General features: G+C 35.9%; 1 protein-coding gene across 1 annotated transcript in view; it reads right to left on the bottom strand.

Annotated features, from left to right (window-relative positions):
* The window catches only part of WDR64 (WD repeat domain 64), a gene marked incomplete at both ends in the record, with an annotated part of 52,667 nt that extends 38,344 nt beyond the window's left edge, over positions 1-14,323 (bottom strand). The window contains 9 exons of the mRNA XM_083857780.1: positions 106-185; positions 2,916-3,050; positions 3,573-3,787; positions 5,382-5,489; positions 8,763-8,792; positions 11,300-11,403; positions 11,933-12,032; positions 13,347-13,477; positions 14,173-14,323. Coding sequence (XP_083713906.1) covers positions 106-185; positions 2,916-3,050; positions 3,573-3,787; positions 5,382-5,489; positions 8,763-8,792; positions 11,300-11,403; positions 11,933-12,032; positions 13,347-13,477; positions 14,173-14,323 — 1,054 coding nt within the window. The remainder of the gene's footprint in view (positions 1-105; positions 186-2,915; positions 3,051-3,572; positions 3,788-5,381; positions 5,490-8,762; positions 8,793-11,299; positions 11,404-11,932; positions 12,033-13,346; positions 13,478-14,172) is intronic.
* Between the last annotated feature and the right edge of the window lie 530 nt (positions 14,324-14,853).

Raw genomic sequence — 14,853 nt, 5'->3', positions numbered from 1 at the left:
TTCTTAAGGTGCTAACTCAGCTTTATTTGATCTTATTTAACTCAAATAAAAAAATTCACAACTTTTTTTTCAGGAACAATCTCTTGGAAAAAACCCAGTACTTACCTCCAGTGACAATGACTTTTGATTTTCCACAGTATGTGAAGGCATTTACTCCTTTAGGGACAGAAAATTCCTTTACAGGTCTGAAATCATCAATAAAACAATCATGTAAGAAATACTAGGAAAATACAGTCTACAGTCATTCTGCCTTATTTTTCTGTAGTATACAGAACAGCTGTTTGCATGATGTATGCAATCTCATGTTAAAGGCAAATTGATTTATAACAGAGACTTACAGAGTGATACTGGCATCAATGAAACAGGAACAGAGTGCACATTCCATTAAAGAAATAAATATCCATTTTGCATACCTGAATCTTTTAACAGGCAAACTCCAAACAGACTCCTAAAATGGTAGCTGTTGCCAAAGTAAGCTGCACACAAGCCTGTGTGCTTTAAGTAGTTCATCACTGAGGAAAAGTACCAAAGAAATTGTGTTTGCCTGTTTCAGACATGGAGGTTTACTGTGATCTCAGTGTTACATTAAGTAAGTGCAGTTAGTTTTCTGTTGCTTCTGTATAATGTACTGCATAATGAATAGTCTTTATATGACCTATTTTGTGTTGTATGACAACATGAAGAGACCACACGTATCTGAAACTCAACAGTTATTCTATTACATTCACTGCTAAAGCATCGGAATTCAAACAGCCAACACAGACTGAAATCGACTCAGTCTCCCATCTAAACTCATCCTTTCTGCAACTTCTGTTTGTCTCTCCAAGTTTCATCCATTGGTACCAATGAGTGACTACTTTATTGATTCTGGATGTAGCAATAGCAGGGCTAACACCTGTCATTCCCAGGAAACGACCGCCAGTGTAAATAAGCTGCACAGAACTAAATGAGAATACTTTTAATTTTTTCCTTTGAAATTCAGACAAGTATTAGTTCATCTACTTCGGGCTAGAGCAGCCATTAATATTGAAAACCATAAATGGGGATGGCAGTAAATCTGACAAAAGACTCTAGAAACTTTGAGGATTAATAAAAGAGTTGTTATTTCTAAGCAGGTGTAAATAAAAGACTGCTTCTTAGTATTTAGAGGGAGAAAAAGATTTCTTTCCAGAGCTTTAACAAGGAAGTCTTAATTCTCTTGACAGTACAAAATAACAATTAATTGATTTAAATGTATGATTAACAGACTTCCTAAGTTTTTTTCAACTTTTATACTTCTATATAACTGTCTGTTAGCTCTTTAACAAACAGTCTCAATACTCTTCCAAATTCAGTGGGAATAAGGGATTCTGGTGCTGTGAAGTCCTGCCCAAGCTATGGCCTTGCAACAGAAGCACCTTATGTATGATCATTTCCACACCTCTCTTTTCCAGATACTTTATAAGAAAATATTATAGTTCTTCACTGGCCATTATTGACAAATAAACTTAAATCCCATAAGAGAGAAGATGCATTGCATCCCTCTTTGAGCACAACAACAACTCATTGATACAAAGTTAATTGGGGAAATTTCTTTTGTTAGAAGCAGTAAATCATATTTTTAAACTAGTTACTTATTAGATGGACATTTCAAAGTGATTTGATCTATAGGTATTTTTAGGACTATTAATTTCATTTTAACAGCTGTGCAATTCTATCTACTGTGAAAAACTGCTTAGAGATATGTATTTATTTCTTTGAGATAAGTATCTGGAGATGCAACTACAGCCAGTGTGAAATTAAAAAGAACTACCAAGATAGTTACAGTTACTGTTCTGTATTGAAGTATACAATGGTAGCATCTACTCTTTTGACTAGACTTTTGGGTCTGCAGACTTATTCTTCTTTCTCTTCTAACTAATTCTATTTTTCCAAAGCTCCCAACAAAAACCAACAGGATTTCTCAGCTTTTCAGCTGACACCTATGTGACCTGGGACAATCTAAAGGTGTTTCATAGTGCACTTTCCCCATCCTCAACAGACATGCAATACTCAGAAAACCCAAAGTTACTGTATTGATTCAAGAATACCTACAAGAATATCTATGGCTTGTGTTATCCAAGAATTAAAATATATTCTAATAATTGTAGCTACTAGCCTTAAAGATCTATTATTCTCTCTGGATGTACCTCAAAGAGAATTGAGAAGTTGTAATATTGACAATATTTTGAAACATTTGAATGAAAATTTATTATATATATATAATATATATATATGTTATTTAATGACATATTATTATATGTTATTTAATAATTATATATGTTATTTATAGGTCCTTCTTACATCAAATTGAATTTAGATTATTTAATTGTGCTATTCACAGACTAATTAGGCTTGGAATCAGCTAAATCAGCTAATAGCACTGATGAGCCACATGAATAAGGACTTGGCACAAATAAGGAGGCCTCTTAAAATCTCTTTTCTGTTGTAAAGTAGAACCACTTCACAGCCCTCAGAATAAATGGTGTGCATGGTTTAATCTTGTGCAACTCAAACTTGTGAAAATAAAACTGTAAATGAAATTGAGTTTATTTTTGACTGGGTAAATATTTTAAATAAATGGATACATGTTATATGTGCAACAAACCAATCAATTTTCTACCTAAAATTTGCTTGCTGAGGAGAAGGTGGAGGAGATAACACTGTCAACATAATATATTTTAAGGGTTGTGAGTACTGAACATATACTCTCTTACATCAAAAGCTAGCACACAAAAATATTTAAGCATTTAAACAATTATATTTTTGTTTTTGTTAGCAATGCTAATAGAAAAGGCAGATTCAATATAACAAGATGACATCTTATGAGGCACTGATCTCCAGCAGAGTTATAAAGCAGAAGACCTATTGTTTTCTAGAAGATGCCGGATACTTACAATTGGTCCTCCAGTCGCTTTATGTCATCCAAAACAAAAGAATTAGTACTGTCTGTGGAGCAGGATCCAAAACGTTTTAGGGCAGGAAAATACTTAATCTTCCCAACCCAGTCATCATGTAGCTTGCGTTTAGGACTAGGGATATAAATGGAGAAGTTATTAGGCTACAGTAGCAATACTGTGATGCGTCTGTAGGTGGACAGGGATTTTGTCAGTGAGATTATATACACAACTAATGCTAACACTTAATATCCAGGGCAGACACAGAACCACCCTTCCAGCTCAAATGCAAGCAGAGAGAAAGCTGGGGTTGAACCATGCACTTTTCTAGTCAGAATCGCGCTTCCATTTCACTGGGCACAGTAAAGCTGTTCCTTTGTCAAACTGGGTAACAGCAACTGTGAATCCTCCCCTTGAATTGTATTCTGCATCCTCTCAGTTTTAAGATCTCTTGTAAAATCTTCTAGTGAAAATTATGGCACTTCCTTCATGCAACAACAAGCAACTCATATTTACTGTAGTCTGAAAAATTTGGTTTTTTGGTTAGATGGCGTAAATTTATAAACAGAAGATAATCCTCCACTTAGGGCAAATAAAACCCAAATTAAAAACAAAATATAATGCAAGACAGATAATATTTTATCATTAGCTACTTACATATCAAAAGATTCAGAGTCCATGACTTTAAATTGTGATACTTTTCCGGTTTTAGATTGTTTCATTATGAAGTCATCACTGGTGATAGTAAGCAGATACACATAACCCTTATAATCTCCTATTAAGATGGTATCCTTAGCCAGGTTATCTGCCATAGTCACCGTACAAACACAGAGCAGACAGTTTTTCATTGGTTTGATGACAAAGCCATCACTCTGTGGAATATGGTAGAGAGTTTATTAGATATTGCACTAGGGCCCTTAAATTGAATCTACCATGCTTATCTAGTTATTCAAATCTTGACTTTGTTCTTTCAAGCTGCTTCTGTGCTAGCTGTTTCCTGGTATCAGAAACTCATGGAAGACCATCATGAAGTGGAGTTAAAAACAAATCCTAGTGGTTTCAGCAAGATTTTGTCTCATAGGTAGCTTTTTGCATTTCAGTGAAGAAATATTAATTACAAATTCTAGGAAGGACCTCTGCATGTTCTGTGGGATGGTGTATATGCTATGGTTTCCTGTTCGAAAACAAGATGCTCTCTACAAGAAAACTGTAAATAACCAAATTAAAGAATAATTCAAACCATAAAATATAGCAGTAATACACAGGAAGAACCTATATCAGAGTCCTAATTAATAATACAGCCTGGGAGTGTCAAGTATACCAATATGGGCAGGTGTTTCAGTTTTTGAAGCACAGAGATAGTGGAAATGAATACAGTTGCAAGAGACTGTGATATTTTGCTAGAAGGCCCAGGAAGGGGATTTTGGGTCATCTGCATAACACTGTTTATTGGTTCTACTGCCAGACTCCATCTGTTATTTGATTAAAGTATCCTTGCCAGCCTAAACTGGGAACTGTTCACATGCCATAGGAATTAACTGCATCAAAGCTCTCTGTGTAGCACAGAAACATTAGAGATGTAATAGAGATAGAACTGTCTGTCTTATTTCTGTGGTCTTGAAAGAGAGCTGCACCTATTCATCAACAAGATATGTGCAGCTCTCACTGATGTAATGAGTGGAGGGAACTTGGAGAATAATAGGTGGACAATAAATATTTGAGCCCTCCTCCAAGATGTCCAATTGGATTGACAAGAAGACTTAAATTGACCTGTCTGAGTTCAGGAAGCAACCTTTTAATATTGGGGAAAAAATCAAATCCTAAGAAAAATCTTATCCTAAAAATAATTACTTTGCTTCTCCTGATCATCTCAGCTAATCTGAAATTTCCAAGAAAAGTTGCAGGAACAGGAAGAAAAAGCTAAGATATGGGTCAGCAAAAATGTGTAAGATATTAAAGAAAACTTAAAAAATTTGGACATACATTATTAACATCAAAATGTTTTTTATCTTAGAAAGTCCTGAACAAAACACAGGATATGAAGAAATATTTTCTTTAAATAAGGAAGTTACCTCAAAAAGAATCTGTGTTATATTCTTTGTAAAACCTGTTCCTTGATTCTTAATAGATTCTGAGATATACATTCATGCACACAAAATTTAGCTATACAGGTGCATACATACACACTAGATACATAGGGAAAAGAAATTCTCTGGGGGCTTGTTTGCACCATAGTGTAAAATTTTTCTTTTTCTTCTGAAGTTTGAATATACTTTAATAATCCCACTTGGCATGTAGAGAGTATTCCTCCTTTAGCGTGAACTCTACTGTTTCACTGAGCTCCTACAAAGAAAAAAGTTAAAAGTCTTCATCCTGTTAGACTAAAGGTATGTGAATGTATATTGGAAACAAAGACTGATCAACTTTCACATTTCATTTTGACATTTGTCTGATCCAATGTAATACCTTGCTCTCTTTTGATATATAGTCCCAGAGAATGATCGTGCTTTCAGTTACAGCCACAACATATTTCAGATTAGGCAGATAATCACATCCAGTGATCCAAGCAGTATCCTGATGAAAATAAAGAGAGTAGCTAAAAAAGGATTTTCTCTGTAAATTTATCAACGTCTTAAGTACACATTTTAAACCATTTTCACATAAATCACATATATTCTGCACTTGACCTGCCGGGTCTAGTTCCACTGAGAGTTCTAGCTCGAGGAATAGCTCATACATGAAGTTACGGAGGCACCAGGCTCAGCCTCTGTAATCAATGACTCACCTGAGAGGCACAATGTTGCACAGGAGAGGACACAATACACATATACAGCTAGTTGAACTGCAGTGACACTCTGGAAAAGCACTCTGAGCAGAGAAAGCTTAAGCGAAAACATCCATAATAAAGCAGAGGAAGCTTTACGTGGATACAGTTTGGTTTGAAACAAAAGAAATTTAAAGGCAGCCAAAATTTCAGCTATAAAACAAAACTGAAATGAATGTTTATGAAAATAGGTAACTTGATTGAATAATTTTAGTTCTCCCAATAGGTAGATCAACTATTTACAAATATATACATCTGCCCATATGAATCCATTGTTCAAGTATACCTCCTATTATACAGGTATTAATGTAAAACAATTTCTCTTGCAAAGTATAGATCAGACTCCTGATGCTTCTACTTTTATTTCCATTGTTGTACATAATATTGGTTTTGCTCTTAGTGCATTTAAAGGGTCCAAAATCTTGACAGAGGATATCAACACTCTCGCAGGAGAAAGCTTCTCTCCTTCCTAATGATCTGTGGGCAAGTGGTAATAGACTTACAAGGATTTTTTTGTGCCCTTTACTACAATAAACGTGGAAAATGTCAGTCCTGCAGAGGCCTTGTGGATTGTTTGGTAACTCTTACAAAAAAGTTTGATAACTGTGGCTTTTTGAGGTCCTTATAATAGTGCCAGATAACAATGACTACATGGCTTCAAAAAGATGATTTTATATTTTCAGTTGTCACTAATTTGCTATGTTGGCTTGTGATGATGCAGCCAAAGTAACAGGTTTCAGCTTCAGAGGAAAGGTTATGAGAATTTGTCTTCTTAGTGCTGCCATACTTGACAGATAAACTAGGCAGCTGCACCAGATCAACCTTTTCATTATGATCTTATTCCATCCTGTCACCCAAGGGCTCTTATATTTCCTTCCTTCTTTTCAATACAGCTTCTGTTTCACTTTCTCTTGCTTATCCATTGGCTCTGTTTATGATTTTCTAAGCGATATTTAAAAGACATTTCATTTCCCTTTTTGAAAGAAGTAATTCGTTCACTATCGGTATTCCCATCAGCATTCAGCAATGATTCTATGCTGACTACTATTATTAGTCAATGCAGCCTATTAGTTTTGGTGTTGTTGTTTTTTTTGTTTGTTTGTTTGTTTGTTTTTTTTTCCAGTGGTCATATTTTAAAACAGAAGGTTGCGTGGTTCTAAGCAAAATACTGAATAGAGCATTAAGTTTATTTAATTTATGCTCTGCTCTTCATTCAGTCACATAATCTCATCAAGAAATGCAATCAGTTTTTCTTGAAGTAACCTGCTCTCCTTAACATCCCTGTAACAAATGTACCCATAGTTCATGTTCCATTTATACCATCACAATGCTAGGAGAGTTCTGATGGCTGCAGTCTGCTGGATTTTATTTCTAGCACTACTCTAGTCCAGTCTTTCTGGCTTAATATCCTCAGGGCCAAGACCTCTGTCTCTGCTTGAGTGGGTCTCCATTCTTAAACACCTCAAGAATGAGAACACTGAATGGAAGAAAGCATAGCAGTGTAAGGATTGTTGCAATCTGTAAGTCACCCTCTACTGCAGTAGAGACTGTCATGTTCAGCAGTAATGATCTCTACTGATCAAATGATCCCCAAAAACAATGACTCTCCATCCCAAAGACAAAGAGGAATCTAAACTATTTTTAACCTACTTCTTCCTGCCTCTAGGAAAGGCTGAAAAAGTGGAAACATCCCAGCTGAGAAAGGATGGGAGTGTGCCCTGTAACAACAGTGACAGCAGATCAGGGTAGCCCACACAGATCTGATGCAGAGCTGAAACAAGTGGATGCTCACAGATAGTAAAACTACCAGCTTTACTATTGCATTTGTTTGGAATCACAATCCTAACAATTATGGTATTGCACCATTATACTGGGAGGTACCATTATGTTAAACATATCCTTCTTTCACACATTTTATGGCAAAGATGTCCTCCAATGGTTCCTAATACTTCCACAGCTGCCAAATATTGTCCTACTTTGGCTGCAAAACCCCCTTCACATTCATTGAGGAACCATTTTAAAACAAGCGCTTAGTGCTCAGAAAGGAAAGGGACCCTGCAGCCCACTGCAGCATCAGGCAAGCACTCCAGCTTCTTCCAGCTTCTTTCCCTTGGCCTCTCTGGGGGAGATCCTACCTTTGCATATTTGAACTGGGGAAAGGGGTTTCTACAAGCAAAGTAGGAATGACTAAAATTCACTCCAGTAGCATACCTATAGGAGAAACTCAAGTCAAGGTTTCCAAAAGTCAGTTGGTCCCAAGAATATTTCTCACAGTTACCTCTCTGCACGGATTCCTCATGTCAGATTAGTTGTTGCAATAAATTAAATACAACTCGGGCCCAGAGCTGTTCTCTGAGTTGGAGTAGTCTGAGCCTCTGGTATGGAGTACTTCTATTTCATTTTAGAAATACCACAATATGTAAGAGAGAACCAACAAAATGCACTGCCTCCTGGCACAAGAGACCTACACTGACTTTTAGGACAATAGGTCACGTCACTTTGCTAAGACTGATGGCTCTTGTCTACAGGTCATTTGAAAGAAGCTCATTACCTAAAACCTGTAGTGATACTCCCAGGGTAAACGTGGTTTTAATGTATACACTGTGTAGCCAATCATCTACCTAGCAAAATGTAGAACTGTTTTCCATTAACAAACTTAAAATTTTACTTATTTAAATTTTACAGTGACAATTGAAGTTTTGGATTTTAGAAGAAAAGATTCTGATGAGGTAATGTGTAAAGGATAATTTGGCAGAAAAAGAAGCATTTATCTGAGGTTTCATTTATCAGAGGAAATAAATAAAAATACTTGATTGTTTCAATAACTGAAAGGAATAACTTGAAACTTTATTGAAAATTGAACAAATTAAAATTTGATCTACAGTACCCTATGAAAAATCATGCAGAAGTCTCAAAATTAGAAATGGCATTAGAATAATGCTTAGTTTCTAATTATTTCAATTTAGTGCATGCTGAGTTTTACTTAAAATTATTTAGCGGGAAGGAGACAAAAAAGAACTTACTTCAACATCGATGGTTGCCAGAACCTTCATCTGAAAAATCATGAAAGATATTGTCAAAATAACAAGGTAGTTCTTAAACTAAAATTCTAAACAAAGTCATCTCTCCTCTTCACAGGCAGATCAGAACAGTAATTGCTAACTGAAAGAGTAGGCGGTTAAGATCTGAGAAGGATCCTTAACCTGCCTTCTGTCTGATCCCCTTTATATTGTGAGGAACTTAATACTTCTCTTTCCCTCACAATTGTTTCATAGTTTCTGCTTTGGCTTGCGTTTCCTATATTGAGATGTTGAAGTGAGCAAAATAAGTAAAAACCCCTCACTTTTACAACTTACAGAGTACAGATCAGCTGGTCTTCTGATGGAATTGTGCTTTTAATGGTTATTGACAGCTAGAACAGCATTAGCTCCTGTGAGAAATGGGATGTGTCACACAGACACATAATGCTGGCCCAATGTCACGTCAACTAGTTCCAGCAAAATCCCTGTCAGAGGCAGCACCTCAGGCTGCAAACAGGAATATCCACACTGCTATAGCATCATTCACCATTCTACTGGTAGACAGTGTAATATGTGGCTCAAAACCTGAAATGTTTAAAGTGCCACCATCATCCAGCAGAGACAGGGTTATCTTCTATGTCCTTTAACAAAACTACTAAATTTTCAAAACCAGTTTCAACCTTTTCCCTTCTGAAACACCCACAGATGATTTTTCACTTCCTCCTGCCCCTGCCCCTGCCCCTGATCAGTAGTTATCCAATGCAACCTCATAGTCATCCCAGCAACCCCACATTTCATAAACCAAGAGGCTACAATCAAAGTCCCATAGAAGTGAGATGCCAGGTGTCATCATGGACAGCCTTTGAGCAGAGTTTAAAAGTATTGTTAATCAAGAGATGGATATCCATGCACTGTATCAGACTTGACTTTATCTAAAGAAACTAAAACGTGTCCTTAAGGTTGCCTATTCCTACAGGTTTTATGTGCTGGTGAAGGCAGTATCGTCTGAGAACCTGAGAAATGTGTAGTTGATGGTGTAGAGCTGAATACAGATGTTGAGTCATATTAGCCTCACATTTGTTGCAGAAAGCAATACTTAACCCTCAAATAGAATCATGGAATCATAGAATAATTAAGGCTGGAAAAGATCTTAAGGACGATAAAGTCCAACTGTAAATCTAACACTGGCAAGTTTTCTGCTAGATCATGCCCCTTATAGCCACTTCTACACTTCTTTTGAATATCTCCAGGGTTGGTGACTCAGCCACTTCCCCAGGCAGTTCAAATGGTTGACAACCCTTTGGATAAAGTAATTATTCCTAATATCCAATCTAATCCTCTCCTGGCACATCTTGAGGCTGTCGTAATGCCCTAGTAATTTTCAGCATATAGTCTTCTAAGTGGGAGTTTAGGTCCCTAATTCACTGTGTTAAGCAGCTGGGTGTAAAATCATTTACATTACAGTCACTGATAACAGATAACATCAGTCCAGCTTATGAGGAGGCAGCAATTCAACTTGAAAATAGCAGGGCAGGTAGGGGGTAGGGAGGAGAGCTATTTTTAATCTTATACTTTGGGAAATTATTTTTCATAGCTACATAGGAGGGATAATGTTCTGGAGGATAGGCTTTCAAATACATTATTTCAGCATTTATCAACACTGCAGTACTGCTTTGTTATTTAATCATCTGCAAGACTCCTTTCTTGGTTTAAATGCTCCCATCACAAGCATTATGCACTGATTAGCAAAAACTCATAGAAAGCATTAGTGCTACTTTAAAGTTTTACTGCATTGCTTGAAATAACTTTCAAGAAACTGGCTGCATTAAAATTGTCCAAATGTAAAGCACCAATAAGCATAGATGTGTGATAGCCTGGTTTTCTGTATGGCACATTCTATCTCATAGCATCTACAGGTGCATGCCACTAAATAGTAATATAATCAGCTGGGAAATTAATGTAAAAACTTCAGTTTAACAGCATCTTAAGCCTGAATTTCTACTTATAATGGTACAGATATCCTTACATTTTACTGATGAGGGAACTAACTGTGAGCCAGTTTAATGCAGACTGTCGTAAAACTCATTACTTTCAAGCTTCTAGATGTTGCTGTATTGAATAAATTTTATTTGCAAACAACTGTCTCTGTCCATTCCAGATATTTTCAGTAGCTGTAGAAAACAGTTAATTCTCTGATTTCCACTCTATATCTAACAGTTAATTCCAACTGCATATATTTTTATTTAGGGAAGCCTTTTCTAAACAGAAATTCAGATTATTTTCTATTAAATGAATTTCTATGAAGAATGTCTATTATCAGCCATCTCTACCTTCTATCAATTTGTGTGGACTCTCTAAGAGGTTTGTAATTGAAAAGAACAATACATATTTCCTGCTGTACATAAAAATATAGAAAAAGTTAACTTTGATAAGAAAGATATGTAGTTTTTTATGGGATATTTTGAATGCTAGATCACATTCCACTCAGTTCCCTTATGTACTGTCTAATGGAATAATAAAAGAGTTTGATTTAGAATTACCTGTTTGTTAAACACAGTTAGCACTCCTTGCTGAGAGGCTGTTATTGTGAGATGCAGATGGGGCACCTTCACTATGCCCTTGATAACATCTTTTCTCTTGACAACTGTCAATGACAAAAGATTACTCTTCATCTTACAGATAAGGAAAACATAAACAAACAACGATATTAGTAAGGAAAACATAAATAGGACTATAATACTAAGAATGGTTTCTCTTCCTGAAATGCATTTCGGTACCATATACAAGGTAGTGATGCAATTCATCATAAATTATCCTATACTTGGTTTAGTGAATCATGTTGCATCTTAAATATCATTAATGTCATAATTTTGGATGTGACAGTTCTTCCTCCATATTTTCAAAAAATACAGAAAGACAATGAGAACTGCATAAAAAATAGTCTGTTTCAGAAATATTCATAATTTCAAAATAATTTAGGAATACAGAGAACTAGGAAATGCAGCAGCAGTGTGTTCAATGTTTAGTAAAACCCCATGTATTTCAGAACACAGAAGAAGAAGAAGCATGAATAAGCAAAGACAGAACTGTGATCTTATCACTCTGCTTTCAAGAGTGAACAGCACACTGCATTAGAAAAAATATAGTTTTTGATGTAAGATGAAGTATGTCACCTGAATGAGTAATCTGCTGTTTTTCAGATATAAGCAAAACCATGTTTTCTTTTGATGGGGATGACATGTCATCTCTTTCTTCTGTGAAACAGCCAAAAATCTAAACAAAACAAAATAGAACTAAACAATGTATTGCAAAAGTACTTCTGTAAGATATATGTATAAAGTCAAATAGTTATCTCGCATTTTAGTAATTTAATATTCTTTGATTATGATTTGAACAAAACAGACAACTCCATATTTCTAAACTGAGATATTCAATGCAGCATAGTGCTTTAGCCTACACAGAAGAGCTTTTCCACAAAGATATGTAGATTCCCATTTGCTTGAAAAAATAAAAGTAATATAAAGACAATTTTTAAAAAATCCTTTTTTTGCCATCTCCGTAAGTCTAACAGTGTTCCATTTGTACTGAACATGATGAAGATCCCTGCAGAGGATAGTTAGGTAAGTAGTTTCTTTCTGCTCCAGGGTGTGAAATTTGCAGCTGAAATGCTCTACAAATCTCAAGCTCTGTACCCAAAAGTAGTTTAGTCATTTCTTTGGGAAATTAGTCCTACTTAGCTGTACAGATTTTTTTAACTCCTTTCTTATATTATAGACATTATATATACTTCCTTTAATAAATTCTAAAAGCAATGCCCCTTTGGATGGGAGACAAAATGTTGTATTTTATTCTAGTTCAGTATTTTCCATTTTATACAATAGAGCTCCCATTTTCATTCTTTGAGAGATTCAGATGTACATCTTTCAAAAAAATACTCTCACACAACATTACTCTTCATCTTTCACTTCACAGCTTCCTCCTTTCCATATACACAATTATTAGCTATCATACAACCACATTTTTCAAGAAAGTTTAGACGTAAGCCACATTAAAAGACTGTCATCAGTCAGCTCACACTCAGTAAAATTTGAGAAGTTCTCAGAGAAAGGGTTCTGGGGAATTTTATGCCAAGGAAATCATGCACAGATTTCAAAAGGAAACTAAAGGAGCTTCACCTCTTTTATTACACCCCATACTGTGTTTGTCTGTGTAATTAGGTAGCCGAATTATTTATGTAATTGTGTAATCTGGTAACTAGTCTGACTGTATTAGAAACTCAATAAGGTTTTGGAGTAAATGATCCTCACTCCAGCAAACATACAGAGTTTCCCTTACTTCTCTTATAAACTAATGAGCCCAAACATAATTTGCTACTGTTCTGCTACCCTAAACAAAGGACAATCAGTCCTTCAGACTGTGAGCTATTTTCTAGATTTGCCCCAAGCCCTACTTGAAGGAAATCTTTAATGGCTGACATGAGCAAAATCTATTAATAATGTGACACTGTAAGTAAAACAAGAGATAAATACCATCACCATTTAAAGTTCTAATTAGTTTTTCATATTTAAGGAAACTAGAAATCCTTACCTCAGGCCACTCTGGCCCTTCATCAGGGTTGCTCATAATCTTCCTGAAAAAGGCCTGAATATTCTGATCCTTGACTGCTGGACCAAAAAGTGTTCGTGTGGTTGAATAGAACTTATCATAGTCTATCTCATCTGTATGGGAGGAACAATGTCCACACAGTTTAAAACTGGCAAGCTACAGATTCCTTTCTTATCCACCCTACCTCTGGTTTTATTTCTCCTTCAATACCAATACCATGCAAGTTCCAACTTCTCACATTGTATTCACTAAAGCATTTGAAAAGAAAAAAAAAATCAGTCCTAATATTTTCCCTTTTCAAAACTACTTAATTTGCAATGCATGACCCAATGCATGAGGAAACAGATAAAAGAATAGATAAAATATTCTCACATCTTTTTTCTTCCCTTACTTATCACAGTTCTGATTTGTTTTTCTTGAACCTGAATGGTGTGTGGGATACAGTTTATCCTTTTGAGCAGCAACAGCCACTTGCATTGAGAAAAGCAAAATTTTACCCCCATTATTTACAATTAGTAACTGTATTTACATAATTCATCAAGTTTGTGCTTTTACGGAAACAAGTTGGCATCATGCTGACTTCTAAATGTGGCAACTCCACCAATTATATTTTCTGAGTGATCATCATTGTCCTTATAATTTGGCCAGAAATTCTAACAGGAGGAGAAAAGAACTTTCAGAATGCAATCTCTCTATTTCCTGTAAAAATCAAACAGTTCTAGTTAGAACATTAATTTGAAGGAAATTATCATCATATGTTCTCTCCCTGTGAAAATTACACTTTTCCATCTGAATTAATATCTCTTACCACCATCTTTAGTATACAAGCCTGAACTCTCCTTGGTCTTCTGGATGATCATTTTTTCAACTAGATTCTGGAACTGCTCCAAAGCATTCTTGAAATCAATCGATTCAAGAGCAGAGCAACTCTTCTTATCACGAGCCTTCTTTCCAGACATTCTTTATTAACAGAAGACAAGAGAGAGAGCTCTTCTTACAGCCATGTCCAAGCCTTGCTTTGTTCCTTTAACTCCCACATGAGTTTATGTGGGATGCAGCTGCATGACAGGTATACCAAACATTATGCAATAAAAAAAGAGGAGACCCTGGCTTAGTATCTCGAGCTGGAAAACAGTACAGTGAACTGTGGATGTCACAACATCCTATCACATCACAGAATCCTACACCTGAGTGCCCCCAGGTCATGAACCAGGATCACTAAGTAACCTGGAGTGTGAGATTATTTCATTTTATCTCATATAATTGGCAACAGAAAAACTTCTTGCTTTTTTCATAGAATAGTTAAGGTTGGAAGGGACCTCTGGAGACCATATAGTCCAACCTCACTGCCAAGGCAGGGTAACTTAGAGCAAGTGACATAGGAATGCATCCAGGCGGTTTTGAGTGTCTCCAAAGAGGTATTTCATCCTCTTAGTAACACCTTTCCAAAAGTTTCTTTGGGGAGAGAGCTGAAGGGCTGGAGAGCATT

This window comes from Zosterops lateralis (assembly GCF_965231275.1).
Source record: "Zosterops lateralis genome assembly, chromosome: 3".
Classification (NCBI taxonomy): domain Eukaryota; kingdom Metazoa; phylum Chordata; class Aves; order Passeriformes; family Zosteropidae; genus Zosterops; species Zosterops lateralis.
This window is presented reverse-complemented; position numbering and strand designations above follow the sequence as displayed.